Consider the following 21,560-nt stretch of genomic DNA (forward strand, 5'->3'; position numbering starts at 1 on the left):
CAATAATTTGTTCGATTCAGGGGTGTTTCCATCTGGGTGGAAAGAAGCATTTCTACTTCCGCTGCTAAAGAAACCCTAAGCAGACTCTGCGATACGAAACAGTGAGCGACCATCTCTCTTTTAGTTGCTGCTGCTTACAAGTCCAATACATTTGGAATCCAGATTCTAGGTGTGGGGCGGTCCGCCATGGTAGTACTGCTTGACCCGTCTGCCACCTTTGATACGGTCTCACATTCTACCATTCAGAGAGAATCAAATTGGCTGGCATCCAAGACATGTTTTATTATTGTTCAAATATTTTCTCAAAGGTCGGTTCATCTCTCCCTTTTTACAGCCACCCCCAAACTTAAGTATGGAGCCCCTCCGGTCTCGGCCGTGAGCCTCACCTTTTTTACTCTATATCTAGTTTCGTTAGCTAAGTTGTTCAAATCCTGGAATGTGAAGGTAGTGTCGTATGCCGACGACACTCAGCTCCTACTGTCTTTTCAGGAGCATAAAGATAAGGCCTTGACCGTCTTCAAGCATTGCCTGCAGGGAGTTGCTGAGTGGTTGAATGACAATTTTCTCAGATTAAATTAATAAAAAACTGAAATTGTTTTTTTTTGGTCCAAAGTGCCCTCCTGATCTATGTACGTGGTAGCCAGAGGAACTTAATCCTCCTCCTGCTCTCTCTGTCGCGTAGTTCCCACTAATCTGTAGGATCCACGTGTTTGTTGGACAATATAAACTTTGGGTGAGGTGTCTAGACTGATTCCAAGCGCCCCCGCAGGATATGTTGGCCTAGGGACCATCTAGCTCACAGTGCCACCGTGAGCCCCCCTAACCTTACAAGGGAGCAAATGGTTTCTGGCAACCACTGAGCATGACAACCCTGACCCCTCAGGGATCACGGAAACAGAGCAGGAGCATTCAGCGTAGTCACTCGTGCTTACTTGTACTTAGAGAAATATACAGAGAATTATTCTTGTATAGAATACACGGGCTGTGATAATCGGTAGACAGAAGCAGATAAAAGGGAGTACGCGCACCATGAGTGTACATAGTAGATATAGTTCTCCCATGGTGCTAAAGCAGTGTATATATGCAGGCATATAAAACAAGGTAGTAATCAGGCGTACTCCTTCTATGCAAACCCTACTCTGTGTATGTCTAGAGTCTGTGTAGGTGTAGAGCCAAGAAGGCCCCCACGGGATGATCCAACCCTAATACCTGGTCGGAGAGAATGTAGGACCCCGTCCTGGTCAGAACGGGACACCCCTGACGGAGAGGGCAGACCAGAGCGTGGTGAAGTCTTAGCATGCAGGGACCCTCGGTGTCAGCTGAAGTACCTCCTCTGAGATGCTATTTATTTATATTAAAAAGTATCCTTGCGATGTACGTATAGATTAGCAATCTTATGGATGTGTAGATAGCCCTGTCGCCCCGTGGATGAAGATAGAATGACATTTGTACATTGTGCGTAAAGGTGTCCGAGGCGTCTTGATAATGTTATGCGGAGCCAGATGCATAAACAGAAGTCGTTTCAAGAGAAACTAATCCAACATTTTCACGCACGCAAATATGTGCAAAGGGCCACAGCAGTAATGTTATTGTGCAGAAAGAGGACAATGTAAGAAAACATGCTGCTAAGTTACATGAACCTAACCCAGGCACGGACAGCCTGGAAAGCAAAGGACGACGCGTGCGTGAGAGTGTCCCCTATAGGAGGTAATTTCCAAAGCGGAACCGCATCAGTGTGGAGCAGCACTGCGCCACCTACCGGCATGCAGAGGTACTGCTGGCATTTTTCAGGTAGGTAGGTAGTGATTTGTGTGTAATTAAAGTTTGTCACAGTTTCTCAAGGTGGGTAGATGGACGCACATGTGGCACTGCCTTCTTATCAGTCTTTCTTCCTTTGGCAGCTGTAACTGTAACTCCCAGATGCCTCCGCCAGTCAAGGTGGTCGTTGCTGGGGACCAGGTCTTTCTGAGCATCATCCTTCGGTTCTTCGTGGACCAGCTGGCCAGCAAGACTCCAGACTGGCTAAACCACCTCCGCTTCCTGATCCTTCCACTGGGTGAGAGAGGGCTGGGGAAAGAGGCCAGGGCTCACCTTAAGTGTCAAAGTGGGAAGAGAGACAAAGAGAGAGAGGAAACAGGGAGAGAGGGGATAGAGAGAAGGAGAAAGAGCGAGAGACGAGACAGAAAGGTGAGGGAGAGAGAGAGAAGACAGAGAAAGACCTAGAGAGGGAGAGAGAGGAAAGAGAAAGGTGATGGCTAGAGAGAGAAGACAGAAAAAGAGTTAGAGAGGAGGGAGAAAGGTGAGGGAGAGAGAGAGAAAGAGGGAGAGAGAGAGAAAGGTGAGGGAGAGAGAGAGAGGGAGAGAGAGAGAAAGGTGAGGGAGAGAGAGAGAGAGAAAGGTGAGGGAGAGAGAGAGAGAGAAAGGTGAGGGAGAGAGAGAGAGGGAGAGAGAGAGAGAGAAGACTATAACAGAAAAAAGTGAACAAAAGAGGCTGAAAAAGAAAGATGTAGAGAGAAAGAGGGAGACAGAAGGGAGAAGGACACAATGGGAAGGCCAAGGAAGAGAGAGTGAGAGACATAACGTTAGAGAGAATTTCAGTAACATAAGAGAGAGATATAAAGAGAAACAAGCATTGGCAAAGCCAGTGGGTCTCGCCTGTGAGAGAGCTACTACCTTTGGCAATGTTTTTTAGTCATGTTATACAGCAGCATGACCGGGAGTAAAATAACAATGCTGTAACGCAGCCCGCTGTGGCTGCTTCATAGCACCTTTCTCTATTGCTGGCTGGAAGACGGAGTGGGAACCCTCATGGGGTGAGGGAGGGTGTGCAACACGGAGGGTATGGGGTAAACCGTGTCATGTTGTTTTCTTGTTTTGTTCTTCCAGGCGGGGAGGGGCAAGCACCAAGCAGAGGGTTGTCAGAAAGCAATGACAACAGCGTTTGCAGGGCTGAGAGTTTAAAAAAATGTGTTATGACATGTCTGGCGCTGGCCACTTCAGAGCCCATTTTTTGTTGTAGCTGGAAGGTGGGGGCAACACAGGCAGCAGGAGGAGGCAAACCACAACATGTAGGGCGAAAAGGGGTCAAGTAACAACATGGTGGTAGGTGGGGGAAAGCAACAACTCATACAGCGGGAGGAGACAAGCCACAACACAGAGGTCGGTAGAGGGCAAGCAACAACATGAACCGCAGGCGAGAGCAAGCAACAGGAAAGAAGCAGGCATGTAGGGGACAATTGGGGGCAAGCGACACAAAGACACATGCACTCTCACAGAGCACTTCAACAAAAAGAAAAAAGTAACACCCAAAACGCGAGCACTGGCATAACACAAGTACTTTGGCCATGCTCCTGGGGTGGGTCAAGCAGAAGAGGATGTGAAGACTCCAAGTGTTAAACCAGAAGCAAGCGAATAAGAGTGACGATGAAGTCAACCAATGGTAAGCAATGGGTGAGCTCTACACCCCCTCTAAGCTAACAAAATGTCTTCCAAGCGACAGCATATGCGCTGTCTCAGGTGAGACCGAAAACTAGACACTGGAAGACAGAAAGAAAGAGAGGCCGAGAGAGGGAGAAAGAGACAGAGGGATAAAGTTGAAAAAAAGAGATAAAGGAAGAGAGACAGAGAGAGGGAGATATAAAGATAAGGGAAGAGAGACAGACAGGGAGTGAGTGAGGAAGAGAGAGATAAAGGAAGAGAGACCAAGAGGATGTAAAGGTGACCCCGTGTCCCTGTTATGGTGCTTTGTTTGCTCTCTGCTCCATGTTTCCCTCTTGTCTCTGTATTCGGTGTGTGTACTTTCTCTGGTGTTTGGACGAGCTGTGAGAGGAGGATGAGACGTTCACAGCGTGATGTATAGTCCAGTGTGAGATGAGCCTGGCCCTGCACATGGGAGCTGCTATTCTGGCTATGCCTGTAGGAAGTGCCCGCACTACGCTAGGTGCCTTAATGCTCTTTCTAGCAGCCCTTCTCTCCCTGGCACTCTGCATCACTGCCTCATGCACAGTGCCAGGTCCTTCTGATCAGTGCCAGACCCTGCCTGGCACTGAGCACCACTGCCTCCTGAAAGGGCCAGGTCCTTCTCGGGAGACACAGCTGCTCTCTCCCTGGCATCACTGCCTCTTGCACAGTGCCAGGTCTTCTGTCTCCAAAGGGTGCAGGTCATGCTCCAGTGATTGACTGTGGAGACACTGCTACCCTGCCTGGCACTCTGCATCACTGCCTTCTGAAAGTGCCAGATCCTTCTGGGTAGACACAGTAGCCCTCCCACTGTGCATCACTGTCTCCTGAACTGTGCCAGGTCCTTCTGGAGAGACACTGCTGCCCTCTCTGGCACTGGGCACCACTTATGAATTGTTGAATGAAGTGGTATTTTGCCTTTGCGCAGAGCCAGGAAGAACTATGTTCCTGTAATGTTTGAAGGTCAAATACTTCTCTGCTGCTGTAGTGTTCACAAGGCCAGGAATTACTCTGTTCTTGTAGTGTACACAAGGTCAGTACTTCTCTGCTCCTGTTGGGTTCACAGGGCAAGGAAGAACTCTGTTCCTAGAGTGTTCACAAGGTCAGGACTTCCTGCTCCTGTACTCTTCGCAGGGCCAGGAATGGCTCTGTTCCTGTGGTGTTCACAAGGTCATGTACTTCTCCACTACTCTAGCGTTCACAGGGCCAGGAGTACTATGTTCCTAGGGTGTTCACAAGGTTAATACTTCCTGCTCCTGTACTCTTCACAGGGCCAGGAAGGTCTCTGTTCCTGTAGTGTTCACATGGACAGGTACTCTCATGCTTCTGTAGTGTTCACAAAGTCAGATACTTCTCAGCTCCTGTAGTGTTCACAGGATGTGTATCTGGGGCAGCAATAGTCAGGCACTCCTCTGTTCCTGTAGTGTTCACAAGGTCAGGCACTCCTCTGTTCCTGTAGTGTTCACAAGGTCAGGCACTCTTCTGTTCCTGTAGTGTTCACAAAGTCAGGCACTTCTTTGTTCCTGTAGTGTTCGCAATGTCAGGCACTCCTCTGTTCCTGTCGTGTTCACAAGGTCAGGCACTCCTCTGTCCTGTAGTGTTCACAAGGTCAGGCACTCCTCTGTTCCTGTAGTGTTCACAAGGTCAGGCACTCTTCTGTTCCTGTAGTGTTCACAAAGTCAGGCACTTCTTTGTTCCTGTAGTGTTCGCAAAGTCAGGCACTCCTCTGTTCCTGTTGTGTTCACAAGGTCAGGCACTCCTCTGTCCTGTAGTGTTCACAAGGTCAGGCACTCCTCTGTTCCTGTAGTGTTCACAAGGTCAGGCACTCCTCTGTTCCTGTAGTGTTCACAAGGTCAGGTACTCATCTGTTCCTGTAGTGTTCACGAGGTCAGGCACTCCTCTGTCCTGTAGTGTTCTCAAGGTCAGGCACTCCTCTGTTCCTGTAGTGTTCACAAGGTCAGGCACTCCTCTGTCCTGTAGTGTTCTCAAGGTCAGGCACTCATCTGTCCTGTAGTGTTCTCAAGGTCAGGCACTCCTCTGTTCCTGTAGTGTTCACAAGGTCAGGTACTCATCTGTTCCTGTAGTGTTCACAAGGTCAGGCACTCTGTCCTGTAGTGTTCTCAAGGTCAGGCACTCCTCTGTCGTGTAGTGTTCACAAGGTCAGGCACTCATTTGTTCCTGTAGTGTTCTCAAGGTCAGGCACTCCTCTGTCCTGTAGTGTTCACAAGGTCAGGCACTCCTCTGTTCCTGTAGTGTTCACAAGGTCAGGCACTCCTCTGTCCTGTAGTGTTCTCAAGGTCAGGCACTCCTCTGTTCCTGTAGTGTTCACAAGGTCAGGCACTCCTCTGTCGTGTAGTGTTCTCAAGGTCACGCACTCCTCTGTCCTGTAGTGTTCTCAAGGTCAGACACTCCTCTGTTCCTGTAGTGTTCACAAGGTCAGGCACTCCTCTGTTCCTGTAGTGTTCACAAGGTCAGGCACTCCTCTGTCCTGTAGTGTTCACAAGGTCAGGCACTCCTCTGTCCTGTAGTGTTCTCAAGGTCAGGCACTCCTCTGTCGTGTAGTGTTCACAAGGTCAGGCACTCATTTGTTCCTGTAGTGTTCTCAAGGTCAGGCACTCCTCTGTCCTGTAGTGTTCACAAGGTCAGGCACTCCTCAGTTCCTGTAGTGTTCACAAGGTCAGGCACTCCTCTGTCCTGTAGTGTTCTCAAGGTCAGGCACTCCTCTGTTCCTGTAGTGTTCACAAGGTCAGGCACTCCTCTGTCGTGTAGTGTTCTCAAGGTCAGGCACTCCTCTGTCCTGTAGTGTTCTCAAGGTCAGGCACTCCTCTGTTCCTGTAGTGTTCTCAAGGTCAGGCACTCCTCTGTTCCTGTAGTGTTCACAAGGTCAGGCACTCCTCTGTCCTGTAGTGTTCACAAGGTCAGGCACTCCTCTGTTCCTGTAGTGTTCACAAGGTCAGGCACTCCTCTGTCGTGTAGTGTTCTCAAGGTCAGGCACTCATCTGTCCTGTAGTGTTCTCAAGGTCAGGCACTCCTCTGTTCCTGTAGTGTTCACAAGGTCAGGCACTCCTCTGTCCTGTGGTGTTCACAAGGTCAGGCACTCCTCTGTCCTGTGGTGTTCACAAGGTCAGGCACTCCTCTGTTCCTGTCGTGTTCCCAAAGTCAGGTACTTCTCAGCTCCTTACAGTGTATTTGTTCCAGACTCATGAGTCTGAGGGTGTACAGCTCTCAGTCAAACCATCCTTTGCAGTCAGGAGTCTTCCACTGGAAGGCTTCTGATGGCAGTGAGTAGGACTACGAGGCGTCTGCTGATCATGAGGGATGAAGTTTGTTAGGACATGGACGAGCACTCCCGTCCCTCCTAGTCCCAGACAGGCTTTAACCTTAGGGCTGTTCCTACCAGAGGTTACACTGTGCCCTTCAGGTGTCACCAGAAACCCAAGTAGAAGTGTTAAATTGGATTTTTGGGTCAATGGCTTGTGGCCTCATGGGCGTTGTAGTCCAGCATGTGGGTCTTTCTGCCCCTCAAGCCTCATTTAAGCTTCTCTGAGATGGAATGGCACAGCACGTCTACCCACAGCTAATGCACTGCTGTGGGGGGTGCCAAGTGGTGTGGCGGAGGGAAAGTGTATGTAGAGTACTCCAGGCGTTGGTGTCAGGCGCAAAGAGATGAAACACTGAGCAGACCTTCAGGCGGGATGTCTTGTGTCTGTAGTCTGCCGCCTTGAGAGAGGCTTGTCTCCATATGTCTCCCCTTCTCATTTGTATCAGAGAGGCTCAAGTGATGGATACAGAGTGGTAATTATCCTGTACATAGCTCAATAGATTGTTTGTGTTTGACTTTGGTACTCTTTAGGATGTGGACTCTGTAGGTGGCAGTTGTGTAGTGGGGGCTCGGACGCTCAGTCTGTGGATGCTGTGCTGCCACAATAAATCCGTTTGCTGCTGCCTTTGGTTGGATGTCATCTTTTTAACAACTGTCCTGTGGGGTCCAGAAAGGATCTCAGCCTGAGTGTGTCCGACCTCTCGTTTCCTGTCCCAGATTGTTCCTCAGGCATCTGTTTGTCCACTCTGGGATGGGTTTGTGAGTGATCTCCATTGCCCCGGGTGAATGTATCTTGCTTCTAACCTCAGCTGCCTTTTCTTTGCATTATCTCCTGCTCTTCTCTTTTTCAATCCCCATTTCTTTGACACCTTTTCCTGAGAGTGAATTTGGATGGTTATCTGCCAGGAAAACAGTACCTTTTGTCCTCTCTTTCTGTAGGTTCACACCCGGTAGCCAAGTACCTCGCCTCAGTGGATAACAAATTCAGCTCTCTGTTTATGGACACGGCCTGGCGGGACCTGTTCTGTCGGACTGAACCTCCTGCCTCAGGTGAGTGGGGAGAGGGTGAGGTAGACAGTGGTCACCATATCTGGTTCCAGCATGGTCCGCCCCAGACTGACTCTTTGGCCTGTCCGGTTAGTGCCACAGCCAGGTATAAATTTGGATTGTATCGCTTCACTCCCTTGATTTTTTACTTAAACTTTGATCGCTGACATTTTTAAAAGGGCTGTGTGTACATATGTGTCTTGTTTTCTTAGAGTATGGTCACCTGAGGAGGGAGGGGAAGCAGGGAGCAAGTGTCTCCCCTGTTTGTCAAGTGAGACCTGCAGCTCCTCGCGAGGTCTGGTGGTCCTCAGACTTCCTGTTCTCGTTGTCCGCAGAGACACCAGACATAGTGCAGTGTACTGTGCTCCAGTGTCACTTTAAAGAGCGGGAGGGATGTTTTGAAGCTTTAGCAACACTCGTATGCGGCATCAGGAAATGTGGGCTTCGCCATCTGTTATTCGAAGTGTTGGAATGTGTTGCCCTTGCTTGTCCGACTACCTTTTGTCTCATTGTTGCTTTGCTTCTTGTCTACCCTGCCTTACGTCTCTGCGATACCTTTTCTCGTCCAGCAGTAGACGGCTTGGACATCCCAGGACGAATTGCGGAGTATATCGCGGGAGCCAGTGTGTCTCACCAGCTGCCCATCTCGGAAGCGATGCTGACCTACAAGCAGAAAAGGTATGAGCCAGTTCCTGGTCCCTCCTCCATCTCGCCGCTCCCTTCTTCTTTGCACCAAGGATAATCTTCATGAAACAGTAACCTCTGGGCAGCCAGTGATGCTCTCCCCCTCTCAACAGGTCGACATTGGCACGTGATCTTTGCCAAATTTCGTTGTGTGCTGCGACGGTGCCTCATAGTACAGAAACGCAGACGCCACATTCAGTATTAGTAATGCCTCAGCTGTAAGGGTAATTCCTAGTACTGTTACTGCTGGTCACCTATCCAGTACTAATACTACTCTTCAGGAAGTGCACTGGAGTGATACCTTATAGCGCAGGGATTCCAGTGATCCCTCCCCTGGAGCTTAGCCTTTTTACTTGTATCCTTCCACTGCTCGCTTTTAAGGAAAAGTTGTTTTTGTTTAAGCACTCCACGGGAGTACTTGTGTTTTTTGCTCTCTCCTTCATGTTCTCCCCTCCCCAGTTCTCCCCTCCACACTCTACGTTACCTTCCATTGTGTGCTTCTCCATTTCCCCCCATATTGTCTCCCTTGTACGCCTCTTTCTCTCACCTACTCCCACAACCCTGCTCCTCCACAGCCCCACGGTCGTTTTATTTAGTTCACTTAAAAAAAACTCACTTTTTTTTAATTTACTGATCCAAGTGGTGTCTGCCATCTTGAATTGATGAATAAAAAGCCAAAGCAAATGGCACCTGCATCACGCATACCTCATTACACGTGTGCACCAGCAGAACAATGCAACGTCAGCAGCGGTCGCATTATCATGTCTTTTTTCAGCTGATACTACACTGTATAGCACTGAACACACGGCTGGTATGGCAGCGATCATTGTCTGTGTTTTATATGGGGCACAAAGACCACTTATGCACTATATGATGGTTAGTATGACTCGATATAAAGATATTGATCGGAAAGTTCACACCCACTATTTTGTGGCATGCTTCACCATCAGCCAGTTTGACTCACCTTGTTAGGATAATGCCATCCTGGTGATTTCAGCCGTGCATGAGAGGGAGATCAGAAGATTGCTGTTCTGGTCAACAACGGGGTCCAGTTATTCTGAAAACAACCTAAGTGTAATCCCAAAGATATCCTTTATTGTGTAGTACACGTAGCTGGTTTCACAAATTTGGGGATGCTGTAGAGAGGTTGTCTGGAGCATCACATTGCAGTCTGATTGCCAACATGTTTCGGCCACAAACGGATCCCTAAACGGACAATCTTGTGCCTTCGTCAGCACAGTCCAGGTTTCCCTACAGTCAGTTGTTCATGCACCACTCCTGCAGGAGGTGCCTCAAGGCACTGGTTGTCCTAAATCCCTGGATCTTTCAGCAGATTATCACACCTGATGGGGTACTGGAATTCATGAAGCTTAAGCATGAAATATTAGCATCAGTCCAGTCATTCAAAGAACAACAAAGAAGAACAAAATGAATACACTCCCCTACAGTCACTTGTACATGCACCGCTCATGTGCATGCTAGGTAATAATAGATCTTACCTGTCAGTCTGTCATCTTCACCTGAGAACGTAAAGAATATGAGAACTGTGGTATGCAGTCAGTACACTGTGATCTCTTTAACTTAAATCGTTGTAGAGCAGTATCTCTGCTAGAAACATGCTTTGTTCTGTCAAAAAGTATTTTTTGTATTGCACATGCAAACATCTACCCTGATGCACAGGTGATAACACAGAACTCTCTACTCTACGTGTAAAACAACCATGCACAGTGCAATCAGTCACTTACCCTACAGTATTTGGGTATTATGCAGTGCAGACATACCGGGAATAAACCTCTCCTGTAGTCACACATTTTTGTGTGAGAATAGGCATAAGTCAACACATCATACTCACAGTCCCGGTATACACAGCATCTTAGGACATAACTTGATTAACGGTCTTTATATATGTGACGTCATGTCCTCTGTGACAACTTTATGAGATGTAGGTATTGGACACTGTAGGAAGGTGGATATCTGACTATATGGTTACCCCAACTGTTTGCCTAGTGTTTAGATGGTTTTCGACTTAGTTGGCCTGGGATCCTGCTATTCAGGGCCCCAGGCTATCTGCTCTCACTGTAAAATGGACTCCATGTACTTTAGGTACATACCAGATTTGGTATTGGGTCACCTTTGTGAGCCCCTGTATAGTGTACCATAGGTACCCAGGGCATAGGTGCACCCTAGGCCTACCAGGGGCTGCAGCATGTATTATGCCACCCCTGGCTGGCCATCCAAACTGACACCACAGGCTGATCACTCCCGGGACGTAAGCTCAACATCTGAATCTGTGCCTGTGATTCGTTTACCTCATACGTTAGTGTACAATGGCTGCAGCTTTCAAGAATCATTAGTTCTCCTTAAGTAGTACTCCAGCTGATTGCCACCGGCCCACCCGTCACCTCTAGATCCTGGGAGGTTGGACTACCCGCTTTGTGTGGCTCAGGCTACTAACCCAGAGGCCTGCTGTAGGAAGGTAGGATCCTTCTGGCATGGTTACCCCCACTTTTTGCCTGGTGTCAGTGTTTTTGACTTGTCTGACTGGGATCCTGCTAATCAGGACCCCAGTCACATTGTTTTCTCCCTATATTTGACCATGTTTAGTACTTCTATACATCCACAATTAGCTACTGGTGTACCCGTGTAAGCCCCATAGCTACTAAGGTACCCAGGGCTTAGGTACACCGGGGGTCTCCCATGGCGGCAGCATGTATTATGCAACCCATGAGAGACACTCAAACTACAGGCCTACCATTGCAGCCTGTGTGAGTTGGTGACTGCACCTCTTATGACAGATATAAGTTTCCTTATATCTGAGGTCACTGCACTTAAAACCTATAAGTCACCCCTATAGTAGGCCTTTCACTCCTGAAGGCAGGGTGTTGGTTATAAGTGTGAGGGTGCTCTGCATGAACAGACACCGCTACAAACCCCGGAGTCGATTCTCCAAGCTTTGTAAGTGCGGTCAGACATTTTTATACACATAGTAGACATCAGTCATTACGTGATGTCTAACTATATAGTGGCTGGACTTAACCCGGTCATGTTTGGTATCACACATGTTGAAATCATACCCCAACAACAATTCCAGTGTTGGAAGTATGATCCTATGTACTGGGGGGCTGCCTTAGGATACCCCCCCTGTACTATCGGTGACAGCCTTTCAGGGTCTGCTGGTAAGCTAGTGCTGCTGCCGACCACAGACACAATTCTGCCCTCCTGCTGCTGAGCCAGGCTCAAGCAGGGGAAGGTAGAGCAATAGATTTCCTGTTGCAGGAAGGTGTGACCACCTCCCAGACAGGACTTAGTGTATTGCGCTGGGGTGGGGGCACTTGCTAGCACCATCAGACTACTTTGAAGGGCACAATTGGTGCCCTCCTTGCAAACTCCAGTTTGAATCAATTCAGGGAGCCCTTGGCTTCCGCTCTGGTGCCAATCTGGACAAAGGACATGGGAGTATCATCCCTTCTGTCCAGCCCCTCCTCTGGGAGGGACCCCTGAGTCGTCTCAACCCCTTTCCGAGGGTATTTAAGGGCTTACCTGTGGGTGGGTCCTCAGATTCGTCGTGGGACAAGACTCAAGCCTGAAACCACTTCACTCTTCAACCATCTGTACACGTGGACTTCACCTGGAACCGAGACTGCATCAAGGAAGACTCCTGCTGCTTCTGGTCTCGCTGTTCTGCGGGTCTTCTCCATCTGTGTCTGGGCTTCTTCGGGGATCTTCAACATACCTGTGGTCATCAAGGACACCCGAAGAAATCTCCCTTTGTGTGAAGGAGTCACTCCCCTGCATCTGCAGGCACCGCAACAGAGTTGACCGGTCTGCTGCTCCTAACGTCCCACGGATTTTGAAAAGCTCAGCAACACAGGTGGCAGTTCTGCAAGTCCCTCGAGGCCTGACCTGTCCTTTCTGCAATTTTGAGGCCAGTATCGCTCGTCGGAACTAAACCCCTGTGCACCGTGTCGACTTGCTGCTTCCATAGCTTATTGGCTCTACACTCCAGAGATCTTCTGACTACAAGAACCTTCAGCCTCTAGCATCTCTTCCTGCCAAGTACAGCGTCTTCACTGCATCCGTGGCACTGTGGACCTTCCTTATTGGTGAGCTCTCGGGGTCCTCTTTCGACTCCTTTGCCTTTGGCCTGCGAGTCCTCTTGAGGGTCTTCTTCTGCTCCAGTGGACTCCCCTTCTTGCTCTGATCTGCTTTGACTCCCCTGCTTGTGGTGAGTCCCTTGCTGGTCCCAACGTTGCTCCTTCTTCACTTTCAACGCCTGTTGCAGCTGCCAATGCTTGTTTGTGCTCCCGCCGGACACCGATCTCCTGGTTCTCGACTTCCGACGTGGGACAGCTCGTGCACGGCTGCTGGCCTTCCTCAGCATCACCTGGTCCTCACAGCTGCAGCGACAAGGTCACAGTCAACTCACCTGAACCATCAGTCATCGGTGGGCATTGCTCTTCCGTGCCTCCTGGTCACCTCCGACTGGCATAGATAGTGTCCCCTCTGCTTACAGGTTTTTCACTTCAAGAATCCATCCTTGGATTCCACCCGACTCTGGCAGAGTTTTCTCTAGCGGCATCTTTTCTGAAATCCTCCATTGTGGTCTACAGCAGTTTCCGATATCATTTCGCACCTATGCACCCGGCTTCTGTGGTGTAGGTATCCTGGTTGCTGGGGTACTCACAGGTGGGGTGACTCTCTAACCTTCTGTCTTCCACAGGGTTTATTCAGGGTCCACTGGGAAGGGTCCTTCTTAAAAACTGCATCTGCAACTTCCCCTTTGACTTCTAATGGACAGGACCTGTTCAGCTTGAGCTAAAGAAAGATGATGGATTCAACCCAGATCTGTGACTGGGGGTGAGTGTCTGAAAGGTTTCAGTGCTCCTGCCATCATCTCCTTGTGTTTGCTTTGTTTGCCCTAAGTTGGCAGGGTGTGCCCAGACATGGGTCTCTTGCTCACTTTTATTTCAAATCTGTTTTTATTTTCAGCAAGGAGAAAGGGTCATACTCCACAGGGGGGCCAGATACACAGCGTGTTCGAGGCATATGGGCTGCAGATGGTACATTTATGAATAGATCGCCATCTGGTGTTGGGCTCGGATGATTGCACTTGTTTTTCTTCTGGAGAAGTCTTTGTCGTTGTAGTGTAGCTCCTATTTTCCCAATAGGCTCTGCGCATTGGAATAGTACCTACAGCAGTAAAGGCCTAGGCCAGACGTTAACTAGGTCTACTACTGTCGATGCTAGACTTAATTTTTGGGTTTGCCAGCTAAGCTCAGAGTTCGCTAGAAACTTTCTCGAATGTTCAAGGAAGGATTAACTCCCCTGATTAGACAAGAAGGGATTTAGTTTCTGACAACCATAGAACATGACAACTTTGCTCTCCCCTAATCAAGAGTCAATCTCAAGAGTCGTGTGAGCACAAGGCAATTATTTTACTCAGTCAGTACGTGCATTCTTAGTCTCATCAGAATGTAGAGAAAAGGAAGAGACGGGCGTGTTCAATAAAAGGTGTTATTTATTGATCAGTCTCTTTTCTCGTACAAGAGAAATGGATCGATATTATTGCAATACTTATAGTTAAGTAAAGTGCATACATTAAAAGCAATAGTATAAAATAATACTGTAAAAACATTGATATGGTTTCTGAGCCATATGATGTTTTAAAATGATTAAAATATATTTACATACACATATACATTTGACTAAACGTGCTCAACTGGTGTTTCTAAATACGCCTACCCCGTGTACCTGACCTAAGTCTAATACGTGGGCGGGAATAGAAAGTTACAGTTTAAGTTAAGTTTGTTTTTGCCAAGTGAATAACTAAAGAATTCTCTAGGAGGGGTTATTCAGTTCTGTACCTGGAATTTAGGATGGATGAGGAATGGTATCTCTTTCTCTGCTCTCGATATTCCAGGCTGCCTGCGAGGGCTGCCCAGAAGCGCCGGTGCTGGGTCTCTCGGTTTGAGATAGCAGCGCGTCTCTCAGCGCGTCAGGAAGGCGGGGCTGCTGCCTGCGGGGTCTGCTTCTGCTCTCGGCTTCGGCAAGTATGGCTGCTCCGTCTTGTCACCACGCGTGTGTTTGCATAGGGCAAGGTCGGCAATATTTATACCTTAAAGGTGCCGGGATTGACGTAAGGATGGACATAGGTACGTCAATAAAGATGTCATACGACTTGCTCGTTAGCACATTCTTTACTAAAGTTCTCTGTGAAATCAAAACAATGGCCGCACGGATTATCCAGGTTGTCATAGGTTTGATTTGTTATGAGAACGTCGTATGCCTTATCAGGGGCTGGAGGAATGTCGCTTGTCTAATTAGATCTCAAGCGTTATGGCCTAATCAGATAACACGTTCCTGTGCCGTAGTGTGACTGCGTCAGATAACGGTATCTGCATCATGGGGGATTTCTTGCCTCATGGGCTGACTGTTAGTTAACTAGCTAGGTAGTTTAACCAGAATAGGGTCAGGAATAGGGGGATCGATTCAGAACCTATAGAAATACACGACACCCACTCCACGCTAACTATGGTCATATCTACTAATCTATGCATAGTATAACATAGTACAACATACTATAGAGTATAGTGTATACCTTACCACCCCAAAATACATAAATGCATTTTGAAATTTTCAAATATACTGAAAAATTGCAGTCATATATATTGTATGCACTTAAGCTATGAATTAAATGCAAAAGTAAACACGCATTGTTATGCATTATTGCTTGTTGGTATATGAGAAATACACATGAAATGGCTCTTAATATGGCTATACAGAAAAAAAGTCGAAACCATTTCATCACATAAAATATATTGTGAACATACCAGCGGGCAGCTAAAGTATATATTAAATCTATAAAGTATCTAAAAAAATAGAAATCTTAGTTCTCTAGGAATAGTTTCTTACTCTAAGCAGAAGGTCAGTGTCCCGGGGAAAAAATATATAGAAAAATATTTTAAGGGCTTGCTGAAAAAAGTTGCTGTCCGTGAACTGGATTGTAATTGTTCATGTGACTTTATTTTTTAAGTTGAAGGCCGGATTCAGGGAACGCCGTGTGCGAGTTTACTCAAAAGTCTCTATTTCTGTTCCGGAGAGAACATCATATCATTCAGGCTTTCGAAAAAACTGTCAACAGCTTCATGGGAAAGTTCCACTAAGTCGGAAATAGGGGTAACCATGCATTCATGCGCATGATTGTCTGCATTGACATTCTGATTTGCATTGCTGACAGAAGGTCGTACCTGTTCGATGTTGCTTTCATCTTGAACTTCACTACCCTTCAATCGCAGTGGTGAAGATTCCAGGAATGCCGTCATCAGAATTGGCAGCCTTTGAGGGCAGCACAAAGCGTGAACCTTGGTAGGAACCAGCAGTGTATCTGCATCCACCGGCGCATCCGATTGTAGTGTCAGACAGGCGTCTAACACGCATTCTTCTCCGCATAGCAGACACCTTAGTACAGGTAAAACACACCTTTGCCACATTGGTCGAAATGATAGAAACCAAGTCATGTTCAGGTCTCTAAGCCGGGAGAGTCCCAGGATTTTTGATATCCGGTCCCGGTATCCAATGGCTAGGATCGTATCTTCCATTGTCGCGAGAGTTTGATCTGTGACATGGGTTGCCATATCGAAAAATAAGGACTAGGAATAGGATTCCTGCAATTAGTCCTAGGATCAGGGGAAGTCCGCCAAAAATCGAATGAACGAAATCTGGAAAAATACCCAGTATGGCTTTGAATGGTGTTAATGCCATCGAAAATACTGTCTTAAATACCTTTGAGACCCCTGTGGTATCAGAAATATTTAAGATTTCGCTCAGGATTTCCGCGAAATGTACGGGGGAATTGGTTGATAATAATGTATGTATCTCTGCAGTCGTCCTTGCGACTTGTAGATCATACGTTTCTTTTGATGACGTGAGCCTTGTAGGCGTCTGAAGAAGCACTGTTTTCATTCTGCTTAAAGTGTCTATTCGAATAGAATTAATTTTCAAACTGGGCCATGCCCTTGCCTCCCTGTCTGGAAAGGAGCTGGGGAACAAAGAACGTCCACAGCACTTGACCTTCGCCGTCGTAGTGACGAGATAAGGAGTCCCGGGCATAAGACTACAACATCTGCGGTCTACAATAAGAATGTAACTCCCATTATAGAGTCTTTGAAAGAATGGTTCTATTTCAGTTGCAGGTGCGCCTTGCTGGTGACATGAAAGGTTGTATGAATTCCCTTCACAGGCTCCGTGCAAACTAATACAGTTACACAGAAGCGTGCCGCTTAGTGACATAGCACAATTGTTGCCACTAAGAAACACTTTCTGTCCTTTGTTACTGACACATGCATGTGAATAGGGCAGGTTCCAAGTTGTTTTAAGGTACCCCTTTCCCAATTTCTCGTACATGCCAGCCTGTATATATTTTTGGCAGTATTGAAACCTGAAGGTTGAGATTGGAATATTTATGATTCCGTGGATTATCCATTCACTGACAGGTCGTTCTGACATTGTCAACGGTAATCTTTCTAGTTTTTCAATGCTCAAGATTGTATAATCAGCACCCTTCTGCGCCATACCGATTTGTCTATCAGTAAGGTTAAAGATTTGGAATAGTGACGTAGTGTTGATTAAACGCCAAGGCACATAGCCTGAATGCAGATTTTGTAACGTCCAGCCAAGCTGTACGATAGAACGCAATTGTGACTGACCATGTTGTAATAACAGTAAGTCTTGCGATAATATATCGATTGCTGAAGACACAATGCTGTCCAATGAAAAAATTCTGGAGGACAGTCATTAACCCATTGTCCACTACAGAAAGTGATTTTTCCAAATTAATACGATCAATTTCACGTATTCTCTCTGCTGTTTCAATTTGAGTAACCTTCCAGGCCTCATTGTATGCTGCATATACAGAGGCTGCTATGAAACGCTTTTGACGCTGTTTGCGTGGTCCCATTATGAAATCACGCAAGTCAGCACCATCAGTAAGTAAAGTTAGGTGTTGCTTAATTTCAGGCAGTGTGGAAGACTGTAGCCATTGAAGGCATAATTTGCCCACACTGTAGGTTGTTATTATCCCTGGGTGATGTCTTTGGGGATATCTAGGGTCTGGCCTGGTCATTTTGAAACCCTGTGTTTTATTCAGGAATCTATCTTGACAGTTATTTGTATCTGTGGGCCAGATCAACCATTGTTTCCAATCAGGATGTGTTCTGTTTTGGTTAAGTATATGGTTTATGTCTATTTCTTCATCTGTATCAGAGTTATTGCTAAACATTGTTGGCTTTGGAATAGACGGGTTATTTAAATCTTTGATTTTGGCTAAGCCAAGACAGGTGGTTTGTTGAACAGTGTCATTTAAAAATATCATTTGTTCTGGGATCATGCAGGCTCTAAACAAAGCTTCTATACCCTGTACTTGCCATTCTTTTGTACCCCAAACACTTTTCAAATCAACATTTTTGTCCCAATAATCGAATCCAAAAGTATTCATTTTTTCAAAGAATGAATCAGAATAAATCAATTTTGTGTTGGTTATCATGGTTTTGGTCCCTGTCTTGTTTGACAATTTATAATAAAATGTTTCAGCATTACTAGTGTTAAAACCTTGAAAGTATGAATATTTGTCATAAACGGTTCTAGAGCTCCCTTTTGGAGGTGTAGCACAATGTTCCCATTGATTAAAATTTAAAACATTTCTAGGTTGTGCAGATTTATGCAAGAAATGGTTACCATAGTGGTTATAGCAATACATACTATCATAATTTGTAGAACCTTGCAAATAATCATGTTTTGTAAATTTAGCAGACATTACTAAGTCAGACATCATATTGTTTATACTTTCAAAGTCCCAATCATCAGCAAATGAGTTTGGTTTTGCAAAGTCACTCAAAGAGATCTTAATTTGGTGTGGATATTTCAGGATCTCGACCGGACCATAAATTTCATAGTCAGTGTTGTCCCAGGCTACCCCACCAGGTATTGGAATTGCTGTGAAGTTGGCTGAAGAAAGTTCTGAAGAAAGTTCTCGTTTCTCGACGTGTGAAGATGTGTGTGGTTTGAGGACCAAGTTGATGTTCTGACTTGCTGTGTCCATTTTAGCATATTTTCCCTCAATGAAGCGTCCCAAAGTAAATACCATGATGAGCCAAAGTATGAGGATAAATGCACCAAAACCCACCCAAAATTCAATCCATGGAGAAATCAGATATGTTTCTTTTAGTTGTTTCAAAAGTTCCTTCGCTTTGTCTTTAAAGGATTTTGATGATGGCTGTGTCTTTTGTTCGCTGAAGCCTTCAGAGGAATCATCGAAGTTTGATGAAGTAACCGGATGCAGTTCTGTCAATTGTTCCAATTGGTTCAGGATTTTTGTTTTTTGCATTTTCACTTGGTACTTCAGTATAGATTGGTGTGTCTCTGCTAAATGTCTTTATTTGGGTTTTCAGAGGTCTAAGTTCTATTGCATTGTTGCATAGTCCTTGTTGTTCTTCTGTAGGCGTTTCGAATGTGATGAGCCTCTTTGTTAGGACCTCTGTACTGGTAGCAAACCTTGGTGTTCTGCTACTTATTGGGAGTCCACTTGGCCTACTGTTTGTTATCGGCCACATGTTGTGGTTTTACCAGGTCGATGGATACAACTCGGTTCTCCTTTTTTCCAGCAAGTGGCGGTAGTACAACTGATCTTGTCCCGTTGACAGACAAGACAGGAACTGCTTTTCTGTAAGAAGGCCCAAATTCCTTCTTTACCGCGATCTTCTCCCTGACTAGATCCCCGACTTTTGGAATCCAGACAGGTCTTGCTGGGACAGGTGGTGATTCTTCAGTGGTTGTTGGCTGTTGTTTCAACTGTATGTTGCTCAGGTCTTTTCTTGTTTTGTTTAAGTCCTGCAAAATAGCCAAACGGTCTTTGACATCAAAGCTTTTTTCTGTTACCACTGAAGTCTGACTATCAAGGTCAGAGATCAACATCCTAGTTCCGAATAATAATTCGTACGGACTGAATCCCTTCAGAGAATTTCTTGGCAAGTTATTTAGACTACGTTGGACACTTATTAGATGTTTGACCCACCCAGCTCCCGAACCTAATATCCTTTCTATTATAGATTGCTTTCTGTCTTGGTTTTTTCTTTACACCATCCCATACCCTCAGGAAGGAAGTGAGAAGATTCCCGCTGGGCTGTGCTCATTTGGCCATTCTTTCCCCCCCCCCAGGCTGGATTGCCTGAGAAAAAGAAAAAAATGGTCGAACGTAGCATGCTCTTAGCGTATATGCCATTTAGACTCGCAAATCTTGTATAACAGTCCGGACGTCAGCTGAGTGCTGTGGATCTACATTATAAGTGGGAACTAGCCTGTATATGTTAATCGCAAGCCATTCTTTTTGCTGGTAATATTATCTGCCTTGATACGACGAGGTATTAAACTGCTTCTCTCCCCACTGCGATCTCTGTTGCAGTTTGGGCAGTTTTTTACAAAGATGGTAAGATGGAGGCTCATGCCTGGCCACCAGTACCGTGATTGTAAATCTTCCAGAGAATCTTTTAATTTAAGGTGTCTGTGACCCTCGCCCATGTGTGCGTCTGCGATTAACAAGTTTCTCCTGTCCATGTTTGGAATCACTCTATCCCCCACTCCAGGGATTCGAGCAAAAGGGACGGAGTTTGCATCGATTATGTATGTATAATTGAGTGGATAGTTGATCGGTAACGCTGAGCAGTCGCCTTTTGATGACGTTTTCACCGCCAGCAATGTTTCACCGTCAATGTATTTTAATGTACGCTTTTTTCGATCTACGGGAGCCGATTTAGTGGCTGCCGCTGCGGCTGTCTCAGCCAATGAATTCCCCACAACGTGAACGCCATCACGTTGATGACTCAGTGAGTGAGTCACGTGAGTCTTTGGTAGTTCTTTCTTCAAAAGAGCTACTTGTTCCCAGAGAAGTCTCTGCTTTATTGGTGCATCTGTGTCATCTTTGTAACCGTTCTGAATCCATGTCTGCAAATCCTTGTTATATGCTTTGACGCAGAAATATGAATCTGACACTATAAGTGTCGGGAATTCGCGATCCGCATTATCTAGCGCCATTTTCAAAGCTATTATTTCAGTTTGCAGTTCTGAATTTGTTTCTACTGAGTGTGATTTTGTTAATAGAGGTCTTAGTTTACCTCCGCGCCACACTTCTTTTGTGATCTCACATGTGGGATTGTATGCATGTTCTCCCCAAACGGAGGGTTGAGCATGTCCGTCTGTATAGATTACACAGGCGTAATGTCGTAGAGGCAGAATGTCGATTGGCAGAGGATACGTCTTTTCATATTTTAGATTTTCCAATTCTTCTAGTTCTGGATCAAAGTAGTAGTATACTTTGTCCGTTGTGATTGAATTCACCCATTGTATCCATTCCGGATTCAATGTTGTTGTTGGTAAATTACACGGTGTTGTTAGTGCCTCGAAGGCTGATTCAGCTGTTCTGACTGTGATATGTCTACCGTCAGCTATGTCTTTTTCTCTAGCTATTGCGGTTTGAACTGCTTGAACAATTTTTCCTTTGTTGCTGAATCTCTGTTCAGCTTTTGTGTACAAGTGTGATTTGAATGCAATTGGTACCTTTTCTCCCTCATTAGAGGTCAGGTATGTGAATCCGCATCTCCCTGGGATGACTCGGATCACAAGGTTGCGTGTATTATCACGTGTTTCTAATTTTGTCTTAATTAGCATGTCTGTTTGTAAGGATCTCAAAATGTCTGTGTGTGTTTGAGTCCAACTGGATCTTTTAAAGTCTGGTTTAATTAGATCGTAAAGGGGTTTCACCCTTTCTGCGTAATTTGCAATGTATGTTCTTCCGAAATTTAGGAAGCCTAAAATTGACTGTAGGTTTTTTAGTGTTTTAGGAGCTTGGATAACGGCACATTTCTCTAGGAAATTGTCTGCCAGGCTTTTGCCTTCACTTGATAACTCATATCCTAAGAATAGGACTGTCAGATGGGCAATTCTGGATTTTTTGAAGTTGAATTTGTAACCCTCTGCAGCGAAACCAAGTATTATGGTG

The 21,560-nt window shown here is 46.2% G+C and overlaps 1 protein-coding gene across 4 annotated transcripts in view; it reads left to right on the top strand.

Annotated features, from left to right (window-relative positions):
* LOC144762126 (phosphofurin acidic cluster sorting protein 2-like) overlaps positions 1 to 21,560 on the top strand; it is a 642,794-nt gene that overhangs the window by 504,952 nt on the left and 116,282 nt on the right. For 3 of the 4 annotated variants that reach the window (XM_078647259.1, XM_078647257.1, XM_078647260.1), the window contains 3 exons: positions 1,902 to 2,056; positions 7,721 to 7,831; positions 8,398 to 8,506. In XM_078647259.1, coding sequence (XP_078503385.1) covers positions 1,902 to 2,056; positions 7,721 to 7,831; positions 8,398 to 8,506 — 375 coding nt within the window. The remainder of the gene's footprint in view (positions 1 to 1,901; positions 2,057 to 7,720; positions 7,832 to 8,397; positions 8,507 to 21,560) is intronic. The other variant, XM_078647258.1, reaches the window with a different exon arrangement.

Source organism: Lissotriton helveticus, chromosome 6 (genome assembly GCF_964261635.1).
Source record: "Lissotriton helveticus chromosome 6, aLisHel1.1, whole genome shotgun sequence".
NCBI classification, from domain to species: Eukaryota; Metazoa; Chordata; class Amphibia; order Caudata; family Salamandridae; genus Lissotriton; species Lissotriton helveticus.